This window comes from Fundulus heteroclitus, chromosome 12 (genome assembly GCF_011125445.2).
Source record: "Fundulus heteroclitus isolate FHET01 chromosome 12, MU-UCD_Fhet_4.1, whole genome shotgun sequence".
Classification (NCBI taxonomy): Eukaryota; Metazoa; Chordata; class Actinopteri; order Cyprinodontiformes; family Fundulidae; genus Fundulus; species Fundulus heteroclitus.
The window spans coordinates 31,269,801-31,287,499 of record NC_046372.1 but is presented as its reverse complement, the minus strand read 5'-3'; the positions used below and the strand labels follow the sequence as shown (position 1 = coordinate 31,287,499).

The 17,699-nt window shown below is 40.4% G+C and overlaps 2 protein-coding genes across 3 annotated transcripts; one reads left to right on the top strand and one right to left on the bottom strand.

The window, feature by feature from the left end:
- Positions 1-1,459: 1,459 nt before the first annotated feature.
- Positions 1,460-5,375, bottom strand: hspb11 (heat shock protein family B (small) member 11). 2 transcript variants are annotated; one of them, XM_012863350.3, is made up of 5 exons: positions 5,174-5,375; positions 4,945-5,060; positions 3,441-3,509; positions 3,289-3,332; positions 1,460-3,190 (listed from the first exon to the last, which is right to left on the bottom strand). In XM_012863350.3, exons 1-5 carry the CDS (start codon positions 5,251-5,253, stop codon positions 3,095-3,097), a joined length of 405 nt encoding a protein of 134 aa, XP_012718804.2. In that variant the 5' UTR covers positions 5,254-5,375; the 3' UTR covers positions 1,460-3,094. The 2 variants fall into 2 exon arrangements, with proteins under 2 accessions (XP_012718804.2, XP_012718805.2); XM_012863351.3 differs by having other exon boundaries at positions 4,954-5,060; positions 5,174-5,370.
- Positions 5,376-5,403: 28 nt separating this feature from the next.
- smn1 (survival of motor neuron 1, telomeric) lies at positions 5,404-11,214 on the top strand. Its single transcript, XM_012863349.3, has 8 exons — positions 5,404-5,530; positions 5,892-5,963; positions 6,054-6,173; positions 7,224-7,418; positions 8,098-8,277; positions 8,701-8,775; positions 9,102-9,209; positions 11,029-11,214. Exons 1-8 carry the CDS (start codon positions 5,483-5,485, stop codon positions 11,083-11,085), a joined length of 855 nt encoding a protein of 284 aa, XP_012718803.2. The 5' UTR covers positions 5,404-5,482; the 3' UTR covers positions 11,086-11,214.
- The last annotated feature ends 6,485 nt before the right edge of the window (positions 11,215-17,699 follow it).

Below are 17,699 nucleotides of genomic sequence, written 5' to 3'. Positions count from 1 at the left end.
GCAATTTAGAGAGCCGATTTAACACAAGTAATTTTTTAGACTGTGGGAGGGAACACGTGCATGTATGGGGCAACATGCAAACTCCAAGCAGAAAGATCACACAATACAGCCTGGGATTGGAACCCAAGACCTTCATGTTGCAAGCCAACAGTGCTGCCAACTGCTCCACCGTGTGTTTAAACATCAACTTATTTAACTGATTCATGACTAGAAATCTAATTTAATTCCGTTTTTGTTGGAAACTGAAGATTAAATAAATGGGTTACACCCTTACCGGCATTCTGATGCAGTTCTACAGATATAAATCAGGAATCAGCAACCTTATCCTGCGTTCACAGGACTTATTTTTATTGACTGAGCCTAGAGTTCGCACTCAATTTGATACAAAAGCATTTCATTTTGCAGCACCATCGGTATCACAATCTGCTTCAGAATGAACTTCTTTTGAAAGAGCTGGTTTCTTTTTATTCGTTCAAGGCTCTTCTAAATGATTTAGCAGAAACAAAATCTATGTGCCACTGTTTAAATTAGGAGATGGGGTTTTATTTAATGATGATATTGATATTGTACTGTGTTTTGTTTTTGTTTTGTACCTAACTGTTTAACTGTCTCGTCGTCAGGACACTCTTGTAAAAGAGATCTTTGATCCGTCTTCAGTCTTATCCTGGTTAAATCAATATTCATGGTCATGATGACGATAATAATTATTATTATGATGATGATGATGATCAAAGAGCCATTTTTGCCCTTTGTCCTAAATTAAGTGTCTAGGGCCTCAAAACCCATGTTTTGTTCCCTTGTTAGGTCCTCAAGCTGTTAAAAAAAATCTGTTCAGATGTTTTTTTTAAAAAAAGGAAACTAATGAAACATTTTAAATTATCAATATATTTAAAAAATAATGTTCAGGAATTCATCATTTTGCCCAACATTATTAAAAGTCACCACATACGGGGCTACAGACCCATTTGCAGACTGCTCCTACATGGGGAATGTATTTAGGGAGAGAGAGGGAAAAAAAACCCTCAACTTGTCAAGCAAATGCTAAATGTCAGCTTACTCAAAGCTCTCTCCAACTGCACTCTTTGTCAGTCCCTCATTACCATTCTCCATTACTCTTGGAACTTAAATAAGAATATTGTTTCCCTCTCCGTCTAATTATGAAATTTCTGCCTTTTGGCAGCGCTCCCCTTCCTCGCACAACAGCTCATTGCGTCTCTGCTTCTGTCATAAATGAGCTGATGGGACCAAATCAACACTGAAATCAAATTAAGGCCTATTGTTGGTGCGTGTGACAAGAAGGGAAGGGGGAAGGGATGGGACGGGGGGCTGCACACCGAAGAGATAACACAAATTGGTTTGGCATGAAAGAAAATAACAGAGCCGGGAGGTGTGGGCGGGGTGTATCTTTCCTCAAAGTAGCCAACAGAATTTTCACAGAAGCATTTACTGAACGCTGATCCTTGCCTGACTGTTTTTATTTCTTCGTTTCGTGTCATATTTCACGAGTCAAATTAGATAGCACCAGTTAAGCTCTGAGTCATGATTTTTTTTTTTGTTATTGTTGTTGTTGTTTTTTTTGCAGAAAGGTCACGATCGGCATCACTTTGCATGGACATTTGGCCTGGCAGATGTCCCCGGTTGATTGGAAGGGCAGCCGTCAGAGGACACACGGTGATAACTTGGCCCTGTCTGCTGCTGTGACATGATAATGATGCGCTCATATCCTGCTGTGATTCTCCTGATCGGCTGACAGTTAAGCACAAAAAAAAGGTCTGAATTCATTAGTTCCAGAATGGCGCCTGCCGCAGACCTGCCCGGCATTCAAATTAAGGACCTCTGCCTTATTTATTCACTGCCAGCAAACATAAAACATTCATAATTTCAAAGATTGTGTAAAAAAAAATTTTTTTTTTTTACCCACATGAAGGAGGGGTTTTATCCATTTCTCACCCAGCAGTCGGTTCTAAGATGATAGTAAATACTCTTATAGAGGTAAATTATGAATGAGTCAATAGCACTGTATCAGTTTTTACCCCGCTCTCATTACTCACCGCGCACTCGCATACTCAAATGTGCTATAACCCTGCCGTATCCCTGAGCAATTAGTTGCTCCAAAATATCAGGGGGCTAGTTATTCAGGCACGTATTTCATATTTTATTAGTTTACTCTGAGGCTTGCATGCAGACCGAGCTTTAGCAAACACAGCCTTTGCAAATTTCCCAAGCTCCTCCGCAGTCAGCAAGTAATTGGAGAAGGAGTCCCAAAGGGTCCTCGTATGCCGCCGAAGCCTTTGCCTCCTGACAAGTTGAAACGGCATTGGGGTTAGATATGGAGGTAGAGAGAAGTGTTTGTGTGCAAGCTTTTGTTCCTGTATGTGTGGATGCGTGCGTGCGTGTGTGTGTGTGTGTGTGTGTGTGTGTGTGACGGGTATAAGAGTAAGAGTCGGGTAGATTAGTTTGTGTAAATAAGCCAGCAGCTTCTGGACACTCGCTGGTTGGCTGGGAAGCCATCTGGTTCCCCAACCCCGCCGCCGCCAGCAGCATTTGCGACCAATCCTGGCGTCCGTGGGGGGACGTCAGAACCTGCCCTTTGGAGGGGAATTGCCCAGGGGTGTTGGTGGGCAGGCAGGTGGGAGCACAGTACGAACACCAATTTAGGCCCCCGCTGCTGAAAATTAGTTAATTAACTCTATCTCTCGCGCAGAGAGAAAGCGCCTTTGTGGGGAAGTCTGCAATTCAACACAATCCAAGCCTTTTATTTGAAAAGCTTCGCCAACTTATCAGCTCGTGAAATGAGCGGGGACAGTTGAATGCGGGACACAAAGCTTTAGAAGCGAATCCACAACATTACATAACCTAAAAACAGTAGAAATGTTTTGAAGCTAATCCTGGAATTAGAGTCAGAACTTTAAGCCATATGTTTTTTGTCTGCCGCTAGTACTGCGGCCAAAAGATTAGCAGGACTCTTACTGCAGATTAAAATGAATAGACTCACCTAAACTATGCAACACAGACGCACCGGTTACACACACACACACACACACGTGTTAATGGGTTATCAGGATTGCATTTACAACAAATACACAATTTAGGTTCACGACGTTTGCACGCTGACTCTGTGCACCGACACAAAGTGGTCATATCCCGCAGCGATGATAAAACGAAGGTGGGTCGCACTGCAGCCATTAAGCTGAAGGAGAGGAAAAAAAAACATAACGGAATGAGCTTCAGTATTTATCATTTAACACAGTTACAGGCTTTTGCTAAATTAATATTCTTGCAACTTACAGAAATAGCATTCGCCTGAAGATGTCCCTCTGTGCGTTCAAACTCTGCGAAGAACATTAGATGTTGAATCTCAATTGGGATTTTTTTTTTTTTTTTTGGGGGGGGGGGTTGAATATAAATGTGACGATAATGTCAGCAGAAGTGCACCTCACCTTCCTGTGTGACAGGCTCAAACTGAGCAGCACTCTGTGAGGTGTTCTTTTCTATCCGTAGATGCTTGACTGTAACAGAATAATAACAAAAAAAAATAAAATTAAACGGATTGACTGAAGACAGAGAATCCAACATTTAAAGGCCAAGAAATGTGCTGATATGTAGCTGGGGGAAAATATACTAATGTTTTGAAGTGGTACACTGTGGCTAAAGCAAATTTTATGTTTTCATAAAACATAAAATTTCAGCATGCAGGTGTATGTCAGTTCAACTGAGGTAGAAAATAATGCATATTGCGATGTGATATTTGAAGAACCATCTATGTGTATCTTGGTAAATTAATCCACAGACACAAAACGGAACATACGACTATGCATACAAAAATGCATTTTTTTTATATATAATTTATGTTAAACTATATATACATGACATGATACAGAGGACTGCCTGGACATCCATCCATGTTCTATACATCCATTTTCTTTAGGCGAGGTACATCCTGGACAGGTCACCATTAACGGGCAGCATAGAGACATGCAGGAATCAGGATACACACTCATCCGTAGCCAATAAACCAAACAGTCACATTTTTTGGACGGCGGAAGGAGGTCAGAGAACCTGGTACAAAACCAGGCCTGCACAGGAAGAAAATGCAAACTCCATGCAGAAAGACCCCAGTGCTACCAACTTTGCAATAAATAAATCAATACATCAGTTATTACTGTATCTTTCCATTGTTTATAAAGGACAGATTTGGGGAATGAACGTCTGAAAGTCATCCGCAGGTTTCCCAACCTTTGCCGTGGATCTCTGCTGCCACACCAGATTTATCGCGTGACCTTTTGGCTACTTTTCTTATAAAACCTCAACCTGCCCATCCTGTGAGCTTAGGTGGACGGGTATCCCCTTGTACACCGTTGTGTCGTGCCATTTCCTTTTTCTTTTTTGCACAACGCTTTTTGTTCAAAACCAGCAGTATGATTCTAAAACGAAACCCTTCTGAAAACGTCTCCACCACTTTATCCCTGACACCTCTCTGCTGTGTCCCTTGGTCGTGATGCTGTCTGTCCCCGAATGGTCTCTAGCAAATCTCTGAGGCCTTCGTAGAACATCTGCATTTCCACTGAGAGTACATTACACACAGGGGGACAACTTGCTCGTGTGACTTCTGAAGGCAATCGCTTGCACAGGATTTTATTTAGGACTGGAAGTAGAGTGAAGGCGCTGAATATAAATGCTTGTCATACCTTTTTAGATTTTCAATGCAACCGTATCTTATTTCTAACTACCTCGCAGCCATGCAATACTCTGTGTTGATCTATCGCATACAATCCCAATAAAATACAAGGGAGCATGTGTTGTAACGTGACAAAAACGTAAACAACATTCAAGGGGAGGTATGAATACTTGTGAAATGCACTGTAGATCTAGAGCTATACATTCAGCCGATAACAGGCGGAAGCAGACGCAGCTGTCAAAGGGTGGTGCGACGAGAAGCGGTACATCTCATACTGTTGTAGCTCTCCACCGTCAGGGAGGAAATGTTGGTTGTTTCAGCGAAGCGGATGACGAACTCCTGGGGAAACATCCCGGTGGACATCCAGAACGTCTTGCTGTTTCTAGAAGACAAGACGAAACACCACGATAATCGGTATGGCGCTTTAAGACGCGTTCTCAGTCGCTTTTGTGTATCTTGGACAAAAACATCGACGCAGACATGCGAAGCGCTCACCCGTCCGTGATGTTTTCAGGCGGGTGATTGTCGTCGCTGGATGAGGCTAAAACAACCTGTGCGCCGGAGGAATCAATCATGGCGACTCACTGAAACTCTAAAGAACACAGCAGCGGTCTCAAAGACTGGCGCGTGTCCTTTTCTTGGAGTTTTCCGGGGAAATAGCGAGCGTCAACGCGTTGCCACGCCAACCGCTCCGTCGCGTGATATATACGCCACACTCACGTTCCGCCGAACGTCACAATTTCCGACGCACGTTGCTGCGTTAGCTAGCGTTAGCTAACACACACACACACAAGAAGCCTGGATATGGCGAACGGGTGCAAAGACGTGTTGTTTACCCGCGGAAATGGACAGGCGAGTTGTGAACATTTCTCAAGCTACCTTTACAATCCGCAGGGACTATTTTCAGGTCGATTTGGCTTAAGTGGAGCTAAAACGCGGAGGTAGAAAACCAACGTAGAGTTTAGCTAAGTTGGGCAACAAAGAGAACGAGGAAAAATTACTGGAATAAAAATGACCACCTGATAGAAATTATGAAGTGTTGATTTCTTTAACGTACGGTCACGGATACAACGAAGTTCACTAAAACATAGAATCATAGAAGCGTCAATTTCTGGTGTCGGAATCGATCCCTTGAGTAAACCAGAAACCTTTGACAGGAAACAGTTCTCCATCATATCTTAATATGCTTTTTAACGTTATCGTTCTCTTTCAGAGTGATGATTCAGACATCTGGGATGATACCGCGCTTATAAAAGCATACGATAAAGCTGTTGCATCCTTCAAGGTAAATCGAGGTATCTTATTGGTGTAAGTTAATGAGGGGGAAGAGACTACTGCTACACTGCTGGTGTGTTCTGCTCTCAATTTGTCTCAGACTGCCCTAAAGGGCGAAGACGAACCGCAGGACTCTAAGAAAACCCAACCAGGAAAGAAACGGAAGAACAACAAGAAGAACCAGGGCAGAAAACGTACCAATGCACCGCCTGATAAAGAGGTACAGAGCTGGCAGAGGGAGGAGTAGCAACATTTACAGGAGAGCTTATCACTCGGCAGAGACAGATGTTGAGTCCGCATGTGGAAATTATGTAGAGCACAAACCTAAAGGTTGTTCCTATCCTGACCGTCCAGGTTTGCATCAGCCCTTTTCAGAGTTAATGGACTTTGCAAAAACAAAAGTTTTATTCTATAAATACACTGCTGGAATCAATTAAAAGGGACACTTTTTAATCACAGTGTAATGTGGACTCAGTTAAACCTATTTTAAGATCTGGTCAGGTCAGGAGGAGAGATGGGTTTTAATCAGCATTTGACAAGCATTTGACAAGGGTTAGCGTCACTTCTGGTGTGAATGTCTCTGACCAAACCATCAGGAACAGACTTCCTGAAGGTGGCCTGAGAGTCAGACTGTTCAGGAGCTCAGTCATGCCCTGTTCAGAGACCCCAGGACACCATCTCATAAGTAGCATGCACACCATGGCCAGGTCTTAAAGCACCTGGACTCCATACAAACTACCGAGGACCACTTTGAGTTCTTGCAAAAACATTTCACCAAATTGGACCAGCCCGCCGCATCAGGTGTTCAGTTTCATTTTCTCTGTAACTTTGAATTAAGACCCCTGTTGGTTGATCATTCTCATCACATTACCCCTTCCATATCAACATTTTATAATCACATAAATCTTCACTATTTTTTTTTAAGTTTTCTGTGTTTTTTGTTAATTTTCCATACGTTTTTCATAGGTGGTAGCATGCAAAATTCTAAGAACATTAAAGCGATTTTTAACATTCACAACATTAGTAAGACATTAGAAGCCTCTAAGAAAAGTGGTGAAATTTTGGTCTATCTCATTTATAAAATTTTAGTCCAGATATACTACATTAAGCCATTTATTACTAAGCCATTTCCCCATCAAAATGAATAAACTGCATTTCGGATTAAATTAATTAGTGATTTAAGTAAGTAATCTTAAATTTAGACCAATATAAAGTGACTCTTACAACTAGTACGCTATGGTTTAAGTTGCACTTCTTTCTTGTGTTGCAGTGGCAGGTTGGGGACTCTTGCAATGCTTACTGGTCAGAGGACGGCCAGCTCTATGCAGCCACCATCTCATCCATAGACCACCAGAGAGGTACTTGTGTGGTTGTTTACACAGGTTATGGCAACGAGGAAGAGCAGAATCTGGAAGACCTGCTGTCAGAGATCTCAGAGGCTGATGAAGCAGCGACTCCCACCAAGGTAAAGTAGTGCAAAAATCAGTTAAAGCTATATGTGTAGCATGACTAAAGGGGTCAGTTAAATTAAACCAGATTTTTAATTGCATTAATATTATTGTGATAATTTTATATTGAATAATAATTTTATATTTCTTTATAGAGTATCAAAGACATTTCATATTAAGATGGTAAAATAGAGTGATAAGGCAGAAATGTTTTTGTGTAGATAAAAATAAAGAAAAAAAACGTTTTAACTGTAAATTCATTATCTGGAAAGGAGCTGTCTTGGTTTTACCTTTTACTAACGCAAGACAGCAATATATCCTGAGATAGTTTCATAGAATCATATCTTTCAGCCTGCAAATAATTCAACTACAAATTTTAAGTGTTGTGTTGTGTTGAATTTCAAAGTATGTGATTAATGCAATAGATTTCAGATTGGCTTTGGCAAAAAATTAACAAAACTGGCTAATCTAAGGAAACAACAGATTGATTATGAAGCACAGCTTACATCCACGTGTTCTGCCTGCATTGTAAACTACATTTGTTAATGATGTATCTCTTTTTGTGGTTTTTAGATATTTTATATTGTATATACCTTGTTTAATTTTTAGAAAGATCCTTAAATCTTTTTCTCAAATTATCAACTTTAAGAAAAAGTAAATATAATAGTATCCACTATTTTTATTTATTTTTTTCAGGAAAAAGTGGAAGAGTCTTCCACAGAAGAGAGCGACAGGTCGACCACACCAAACCAACACAAGCAGCAGCCACACGGTAAAACTCAGAGGTCCAAATCTCACAAACCGCCGCCTTCTATGTGGCCTCCTGGTTTCCCTGGATTTCCCCCTGGACCTCCCCCCATGCACGATTTCAAACAAGTAAGGAGTGGCACCCATTAAAGAAACTCCATCCTTTTTATTTCGCAACAATGTATTTTGTTCCAGACTGCTTTGTTTTTATCATTTGGTTAAATCGGGGGGAAAGTTGTCTCTATGCTACATTAAAATTAACCATAAACAGTTAATAATTAAAGTGAGAGAAATGACAAGGGATCAGAAACAAAAACCTCTGAGTTATTGGGGAAGTATTGGATTACAGTAAATTTAACTGGCTCGCCAACACTTTAATTTAAAAGGGGAAACTATTTGATTGTAGTTAAAAGTAATGAAGTACCCCTGACTTATTTTATTTAAGATGATGCTTATTTAAATATGTTAAAACATTTTTGGTCAACAAATAGCTGTGCTCCTTTTGAGTCACTTTTAAAATTTCATTGCTATGTCTTTTATTTTTTCTACTAGAGGGAAGGCGGACGGTCTGCTGGTCATGGATCCGTACCTCCACCCTGGCCTCCTATGATGCCTTTCGCTCCTCCTGTAAGGTTTAAGTTTAAAAGCACAATATAAATTTCATTAATGACAAAAATTACACACAATCACCAGTGTTTAAAGAACACTGGCTAAGCACAAATAGGTCAGGATTATTTGATGAGAAGTAGCTAAGAAATGAAGATGCAAATGAAAAAGAAACCTGCAGGAAAAGCCCAAATTCACCACATAGTAATATACATAACAGCAAAAGGATCTTCCAATTAATTCTGCAACTAAGCATAATAGGTGGTAAATTTGGACATGGCTACATATGTAGGCCAGCAGGGGTTTACGGTAAAATTTCTACTGTCTGATCACTTTCTGTTCCTCAGATGATCCCTCCCCCTCCACCAATGAGCCCTGACATGGTGGATGACGAAGCATTGGGCAGCGTGCTCATATCCTGGTACATGAGCGGCTATCACACAGGATACTACCTGGTATGTCCTGAGAGACTAACTGGCCGGTTAGGAAATATAACTGAGATTTACAGTTTTTTTTTTAATTAACAGAATGTGGTTCATGCATTATGCAGCTTCGTTGGCATATGTTAAATACCTGAAAGAAATAGTTGGACGTAGTCCTCTATGAAGAGGTTGTGAGCAGTTAATATCTTACCTAACAGTACTTACAGCGACACTAAAATACCTGAATCACAAAAATGTCATTGTGGTTTAAGTTGAGACATTTTAAATAGGTTTTACTCTGCATTGCTGTCAATCAGATGGTTATTCGGACCAGTTAGCGTCCATTTTGTTGGGTTTCAATACCTAAGTACTACAACATTGACAAGATATTCATTTACTGTTACAGCACACTCCTGGATCTCAGTATACATCCAGAAAGACTTCCCTAAGCAGTAGCAGTCACGGCTCCACAAAAAACATTAATAGCTGGCAAAACATTAACGCTTGACACCGTCTGGACCAAATATGTTTATCTACAAAACATGGTACCAATAATCCATGTCCTGTTGTCTGCTCGTCTTCAGCAAACTGTTAGCAGGCCTTCTTGTGCATCATCTTTAGAAGAGGCTTCCTTCAGGGACAGAAGCCATGTAGAGCAATTTGTAGTGTGCGGCATATGGTCTGAGTACGGACTGGCTGACTCCTTCCACCTCTACAGCAATGCTGACAGCACTCATACGTTTATTTTAAAAAGACGTCTACACATGATGCTGAGCCTGTTCTGAGCAGAACCTGTCCTGTTAAACCACTGCATGTCTTGGCCACTGTGCTGCAGCCCAATTTCAGGGTGTTGGCAGTTTTCTTATAGCCTCGCCCATCTTTATGTAGAGCAACAGTAATTTTTTTTTTTTTTTTTTTTTTTTTTTTTTTCCTCCATATCTTCAGATAGTTTTTTTTACCATGTGGTGCCAGGTTGAACTTCCAGTTATCAGGTGTGAGAGAGCGATAACACCAAATTTACCGCACCTGCTCCCCATTCACACCTTGTACATCTTGTAACACTAATGAGTCGCATGATACCAGAGAGGGAGAATGGCTAATTGGGCACAGTTTGGACACTTTTTCTTCAGGGTGTACTCACTTTTGTTGCCAGTTCAGACATTAATGGCTGTGTGTCAAGTTATTTTGAGGGAAGTGCAAATTTACAGTTATAGCAAGCTGTTCACTGACAACATTAAATTGTATCAAAGTCAAATTTTTTTAGTGTTGCCCGAGGAAATTATTTAATAAAATATTTCCAAAAAATGTGAGGGGTTTACACACTGTTGTGAGACACACATTTACTGGATGACCTGTCATAGCTTTTACTGATATATGCACCTTGTTTTTATCAATTATTTTTTTGACTTGCTTTATCACCCAAAATATTACCAGTAAACATTATCAAATGATAAGAATGACATAGTTTTGGTTTTGGGAGTCCTAACTTCCTGTAAATGCAAAAACAAATCACATTTTCCGTCTTATAAGAGCCATTATGTTTAAAACAAGGGCAGGTTACTTTGAAGGAATCAAAGTCTAAGCAAGATGAACCCAAATAGCTGATGAATGGAATAAAATCATATTCTGTTAAGTGGCTCCTTGTGTAATCATCAGGTTTATTAATTATTCAGGTTCATTGCAAAGAATAACACTGAAACTGACCCTTTTTTTATGAATGTGATCTTAAGTTTTAAGTTGTGTAAACAGCTCTTAACCTCTCCACAAAACTCCCGAATTTCCCTTTAGTCTTTAAATTGTCTTAAAAGCTCGAACAAATGTACTTTTTTTTTTTCTCCTCTCATTGAAACAGGGTTTGAAGCAAGGACGGAAAGAAGCAAACAAGTGGACAAAACTTCACCACAAATGAACAAGCTTCAGTTTGACTGGCTTTGAAACCAAGAAACGTTGAGTCTGATTTATGCTCAAGACGTCTTTGACTAAAATGTTTTGTATTCTTTGTAAATAGATTAAATAAAGGCTGTCAGAATAAACAGTAGCGTGCTCCCTATTGTGTTTTATGACAATTAAAAAAAGACTGTGAAGGTCGGCAGAACGTTCAGTGTTTTAAAACTCCTTTTTAAGAATGGTATGTTCATTTTAGACTTCTCCTATGTTTAACGCTTAGTCAGTGTAACCTTTTACAATATATTAAAATATTGAAAAGTTTACTTCAGAAAAAGATTGACTACACCCAGAGTATATCGAGAAAATATCATCGCAATACCAGCGTGCACAATGTTTATATGATAAAAGCCTGTCAATTCAATTTTATCTATATAACGGCAGTTCACAACACATCATCTCAAAGCACTTTACAAATTCAATCAAATCAGACAGATTGGTCAAAAACTTTCCTATTTAAAGAAACCCAGCAGATTGCATCCAGTTTTGACAAGCAGCATTCACTCACCTGTAATCTGTTATGGATTATGATTTAACAGAGGCAGGGATGAGAATAGCACTTACCAGGTAAACCCTGGTAAAACCAAGGATTTGTGGCATGCATAAACTGTTTGTCTGACAATGCCACGTAAACCAAAGGCCACATGGGAGGAACTGACCAATCCTGGAGAGTGGGACACTGTCCCTCACATCCAGAAATCTATCCGTCTCGCATTTTGTATGAGAGTCCAGTACTGAAGCTGTAAACATCCCTCTGCCCTTTTAGATTTAATATGTTAAAGTATAGTTTCTGTCTCAAGAGTCTTTATTACTACAGAAGTCACTGAAGCATACAATTTGAAAGCACCACATCTTTCAGGAAAAGAACCTGGGGTGACTGTGACTGGATGCGGTAATTTCTTACCAAATATGCTGGGTTTCCTTGGAAGACTTTTTTTTACTAATCTGAATAATAAACTGATCATGACTGCATTGTTTCAGAACTATAGGATCAAATCTGAATTTATGCAACTGACTGAATCGACATCATTCACCTAGTTTGTGCGCACAATTCATTTGAATTTGGTTCCGCTTTGCTCCCAGTGACTGTGTGATTGGATTGAAGTGACTTTTGTGAAGAGTGCCTTAAGACAATATTTGTTGTGAATTGGTGCTATATAAATAATCTGAATAGAAAACTGATTGTTCAAACTCAATGTTGGGGTCTTTGTGTGCAGATTGAAGAAAATGAGACGATAACTCATGCAGCTGAGATCTCAAATTTTAGAAAAACCGTGGTGGCAAATTTGTGAATCGAGAGCCATTTCTTTCACAGCCTGAAAATAAGCTTTTACTATAAAAAAAAAAGGGGGGGGGGTCAAGTATAGTTGAGATCATTTGCATAAGTCGGAGACGTAATGATGTTGGGCTGTAATGGCAAATATTGTCCAGCAGAAGTCAGACTAGTGTAATGAACATGGCTAAATAAGGCTGATGTTCCAACCTGTGCAGGCTGGCAGCCACACTCTAAAGACAACACTTGTCTTTGAGCGTCTGTAACTAGGCACTCGTCTCTCTTTGGCGTGCCGCTCTGATTTGTGATCGCAAGCCAGACCCGTCTACAGTTTTATTTCCTCTGATGTTCCCCGCACAGTCAAATTCAGTGAATCGTTCCAGTTTACGCCTTGCATCAGAGCATCTCCTTTTTTCCTCCCCGAGGAGTCCCCTCATCTCCCAGCCTCATATAGCAACACATCCATCATAATGTTTTTCAGCTCATATCAGATGGTTTGGTACCTCAGGGCGATGGTAAGGACCGCTTCAGCTACAGATATGCCATACTTCGGGAATGAAAACAGAAAAAAAGATTCCTAAAATCCCTGGGACGTTGGGATTTGAAAGAAATGTGGTCTTGATGTCCTCTTAGCAAAAAGATTGTAGAGAAATTTGTCTCGCTTTCCCTTGTGCAGAGGTTAAGAAAGGAAATTCACAGCCCTAATATGTCGGGTTACCACTTATTGTCTTCCCTTGATTTGAGCTTTAATAATGTAAGAACAGAGAGGGGAGTAGTGCAACGGCTGTGGATGTTTATATTTAGAATCCAGAAAACCACATGTAATTACAGCGGGAACAGAAGCAGTCGCTCTGCTCTGCTCTGCCTGAAATGCTTTCATTCCCTGAAAGAAAAGCCTTGCAGATTTCCCATATTTCCCGCACGCGCACTTTGCTGCCCACTTACACCCACTGCTCTGGTTCAGAACTGGCGGGCAGTGGATCATGTCATGTTCAAATTTGTGCGTGCACTGGAAAAGAAACATAATGGCTCTTTGTGTTTGGATGCAACAGCATGATTGTCTTTATTTTTTTTACCCATGTGATCTTCCTCCGGCTGCTCCAAAGCCATTGCTTTCTGGGTGAAAAGTGGACCCTTTGTTTGTGTACAGACTGCAGTCCGCGCTTTATAGCCCACTGTGATTGCCCATATTTATGACCGTATTTGCTTCTTGCTGAAGCCCACTCTTGTTTTTTGCTGTTCAGAGCAGAAACCGGAGAAGAAAGAAGGATGCCAACGGGGGGGAAAAAATGTAGTTTGTGGTATTTACAACTTGAATATGCACCGTACACGAAGAGTGATAAGCCAGAGTTATCTTTTCCCCACAGACGGGGTTCAAATCAGCCACAGCAAAAGCTTGCACATAAACCGATTGCTTGCCTGACTCTGCAGCTAACTAAGCTGCCCAAAGGGCCCAGGAGAAGCCCAGAAAGGAGTTAAAAGGGGGTCCGACCTTGCTTGGGAAGGCATCGCTCCCCTTCTGTGACTGTCTACCCCCTACTGACCAATGAGGCATGAAGCGTGTAAACATAATCTGCATTTTGCATAGTCCCTTCTAGGAAACGTACAGACAACCAACTACGATCACACTGCTCTATGTGCTTCAAGGCCTTTAGCTATTTACACAAGCTTCAAACATTTGACAAGAAAAACAAAGTCTTTGGGGGTTATTAGGACAGACACGTTTATTTTTGTTGCACTGTTTGCACACAAAATATTTCAAAGGGCTTTATAGGAAATACAAGAACAGAGGTTAAAAAAGAAGGGAAAAAATCAAGCACAATGAAAAATAATGTCTTTAAAACCAAAAGGTCGGAAACAATTAAAATATGTTGATTAAGTAAAATTTGAATTTAACTGAAAAGCAGCACTAAGTAGCAGTAATGTTTTTAGTCCTGGTTTAAAAGGGCCATCAGTTCCTGCACATCTCAGGCTTTCAGGGAGTTGGCGCTCCGTTGCATAAAAACACAGTGCCATGACAAAAGATTTGCTCCCTTATTTTTCTCCTGTTTTGGCTTTTTTGGCCACATGTTTAAAATAGTTAACACATTTTGATATCAAGGATGACTGGAGTTGAACACTGAATGCAAGAGTGATAAATGATAATTTCATTCACTAAAAGAAGTCAGCACGGACCAGCCTCTATGTGAGGAAGTAATCCCTCCTTATTAAAACGTGAATTACGTAATAATTATTGCCTTTTTTGTTGTTTAGTCTCACTATCCATGCCTAAGACTTATTTAAAATAACCACAAGCTGTCTGACAACATGAAGTAGGCTAAAATAACACAAAAAGCAACACACCATGCTAAAGAAATTCTCAAACTGATGACAAATTTGATCAAATCTATCAGTGTGGAAAGGTTTACAAAACCATTGCTGAAGCTTTTGAGACTTCAGTAATCCGTTGGTTCCACAGAAGAAGAGCCTGATAGCTAAAATATCTGTCTCCCATTCTACTTTTAGAGACTCTAGGAACCACCAGTAGTCTGAGAGCGAACTGCTCTATTAGGAACATGTGGGGTAATCAGATCTCTGATGTATCATGGAGCTTGACTATTGAGGGCTTTATATGTGAGAAGGAGAACTTTAAATTCTATTCTTGATTTAACAGGAAGCCAATGAAGGGAAGCTATAATAGGAGAAATATGATCCCTCTTGTTGATTTTCATCAGAACTCTTGCCGCAGCATTTTGGATCAGCAGGAGGCTTTGAAATGCATTTTGTTGACTTCCTAATAGTAAACAATTACAAAAGTCCAGCCTTGAAGTAACAAATGCATAGACAATTTTTTCAGCATCACCCCTGGACAGAATATTTCCAATTTTGGCAAAATTCCGCAGGTGAAATATGGAAACCCTGGAAAAGTGTTTAAAATGGGACTTAGGATGACATGTCTTGGTCAAAAATTACTGAGTTAAAAAGTTTTTTATTACTTTATTTTTACATCAGAGGGAAATTTAATGCTATCTAGATTAGGTTATTGGTTAAGAAGTTTATTTTCAAAGGCCCTGGTCCAAAAATGACAACTTCTGTCTTGTCAGAATTTAAAAGCAGAAAATCTAAAGTAATCCAGGTTTTTATGTCATCAAGACATGACTATAGTCAAAGTAACTGATTGCTTATATCATGATTTATGGAAAAAAATAAAAAAAATAAAAACATTTACTGCTTTAACTTTGTGAAGAGTCTTTTCATACAAGAGTAGACAGTTTTTCCAGATAAGGTAGGATTCCTTTAGATGTGTAGAGCACCATTTCTCTCCAACATCCTAACATTATCTTTGTGATTCAAAGAACGCAGCTCTGTATTAAACCATGGACCCAGGTTCCTGTGCATATTTTTTTCTTTTTCAAAGGGTCTACGTTGTCTAATGTAAAATGCAATGAGGTAGTAAAACCATCAACAAGAGCATCAATTTGTGAAGGGGACAAAATAAAATAGCTGCCCTCTGCTGTGTTTTTCTGAGAAACAGGAAATTAAAAGTGGGACAGACGCTATAAAAATTACTACAGCATTGTCGGATAATGATCTACTATAATAAAACCTTCTTCAGGGGGTGAAGAAATTAGTTAAATTTAACTCAATGGTTATTAAAAAATGGTCAGAAAGGACATGGTTGTGAGGAAATAGTAATTTCTTCACAGTCAATGCCATATGTCAGGACAAGGTCCAAAGTATGAAGGCAAGAGTGTGTCGCTTTATGCACATTTTGAGCAAAACTAATTGAGTCTAAGATAGGGTTAAAGGCTACATTAAGGCTCTCACATTAAGTGTCTACATGAATGATAAAATCCCCCACTATAATGACCTTTTCAGTGTTAAACACTAATTCAGATAAGAAGTCTGAGAACTGATCCAAAAACTGAGAGTAAGGGCCTGGTGGACGATACAAAACAACACACAGAAGAAATTCTATTGCTTTGCATATTCAACAGAATTGTAGTTTTAATTGGCCTGGGACTAATTAATAAATCAAACTGACAGATGGTTGCTAGTCCTCCTCCTTGTCTCATATTTCAAGGGGATTTTATGCTGGGACTATTTCATGTTCAATGGACAAATAAACTGGAAGGTAGAAGGGGGGGGGGGGGGGGAGAGAAGATAAACAGATAAATTAAAAGGGAGAAAAGGTGTAAGAAAAAAGAGAGGAGAGGGCAATATAACATCCTGTGTCTGCTTCTCCACCTGCAAAGAGAGATATAAAAAGAACAGCAAACCAATTGATAGGGTATTACAGGTACAAACAACCAACACCTTGATACCATCACTGAAGAATATGCAGTATTTAATACGAAATGTATAAAGTGGCACCTAAAGATAATAATAGGGGTTTTCTAAATAGAAGTGAATCAGTAAGTACCTCAATCCAAAGACATGTAGGTGTTAGTGAGAGTGCACTTGTGTATGTGAGGTTTATCCATAAGAAAAATGCTCAATAGTGGTTGTGAGAAGCGAAAGACCTGCCCCCAGAGCACAGAGGCAGATGCCAGGGGGAACCAGAACCTCAGATGCCCAAAGGGACTTTCAAAGTAAAGGTGCCCAAGAGGAACCAACACAGGTAAAGCTGCCTTCCCCATCCCAAGGAGTAGCGGAGAGGAGCCCCCGGAACCCCCACCTCCCCAACAGCCACAATGGCAAAGCCCTCCGGAGCCATGGCGACGAGCCCGCAGGATCCGCTGGCAGCCATTGATGCCGGAGTGGATCCAACCATGGACTCAGAGACCCGAGGCCCAGGGGCTCCCCACCCCAGTGAACAGGCCGCCAGGAGCAAGCCAGTGCCCGCCTGGGCACCCAGTCACCAACACACCAGCGGGTCAAGGCGCCAGCCAACAGGGTCGGCGCCATACTTACTGGAGAGGGGGTGGTCCAAACCCAACCTGACAAGACGAATAGAAAACAATGTACACAGTCACATTCATACGTTCCCACCCTAGTGCTCCTCCTACCAAAACATTTTATGAAATAAAATTTTAAAAAAGGGATGCAGTACACACACTCGCACTCACCACACACCTATACTCCTATACTCCCATGTCCAGGCACCGGCAATCCATGGGGGTAGCCATGTCTCCAAAGCTACTGAAACACTACATTTATTACACGTACCATTATCGCTAAAGTAAGCAGAGGAATAACTGAACGTCAGACACAGAAAGCAGGACATAGAGGGAGACTTGGATAAAGACAAGGCAACAGGGAAGCCATAGTAGAGCTAAACCTAGGCTAGGCCAGCGACCTTTTACCACGCCAAGAAAAAAGAAAAT

Bases quoted from the DNA above. Each gene is read 5' to 3' on its own strand.
- hspb11 (XM_012863350.3), bottom strand. From the start codon at position 5,253: ATGATTGATTCCTCCGGCGCACAGGTTGTTTTAGCCTCATCCAGCGAC. The intron at 5,061-5,173 runs GTGAGCGCTTCG...CTTGTCTTCTAG, and splicing joins CCTGAAAACATCACGGACGG to AAACAGCAAGACGTTCTGGA. The intron at 3,510-4,944 runs GTACCGCTTCTC...ATTCTGTTACAG, and splicing joins GAGCTACAACAGTATGAGAT to TCAAGCATCTACGGATAGAA.
- smn1 (XM_012863349.3), top strand. From the start codon at position 5,483: ATGGCGAACGGGTGCAAAGACGTGTTGTTTACCCGCGGAAATGGACAG. The intron at 5,964-6,053 runs GTAAATCGAGGT...AATTTGTCTCAG, and splicing joins AAGCTGTTGCATCCTTCAAG to ACTGCCCTAAAGGGCGAAGA. The intron at 6,174-7,223 runs GTACAGAGCTGG...CTTGTGTTGCAG, and splicing joins ATGCACCGCCTGATAAAGAG to TGGCAGGTTGGGGACTCTTG.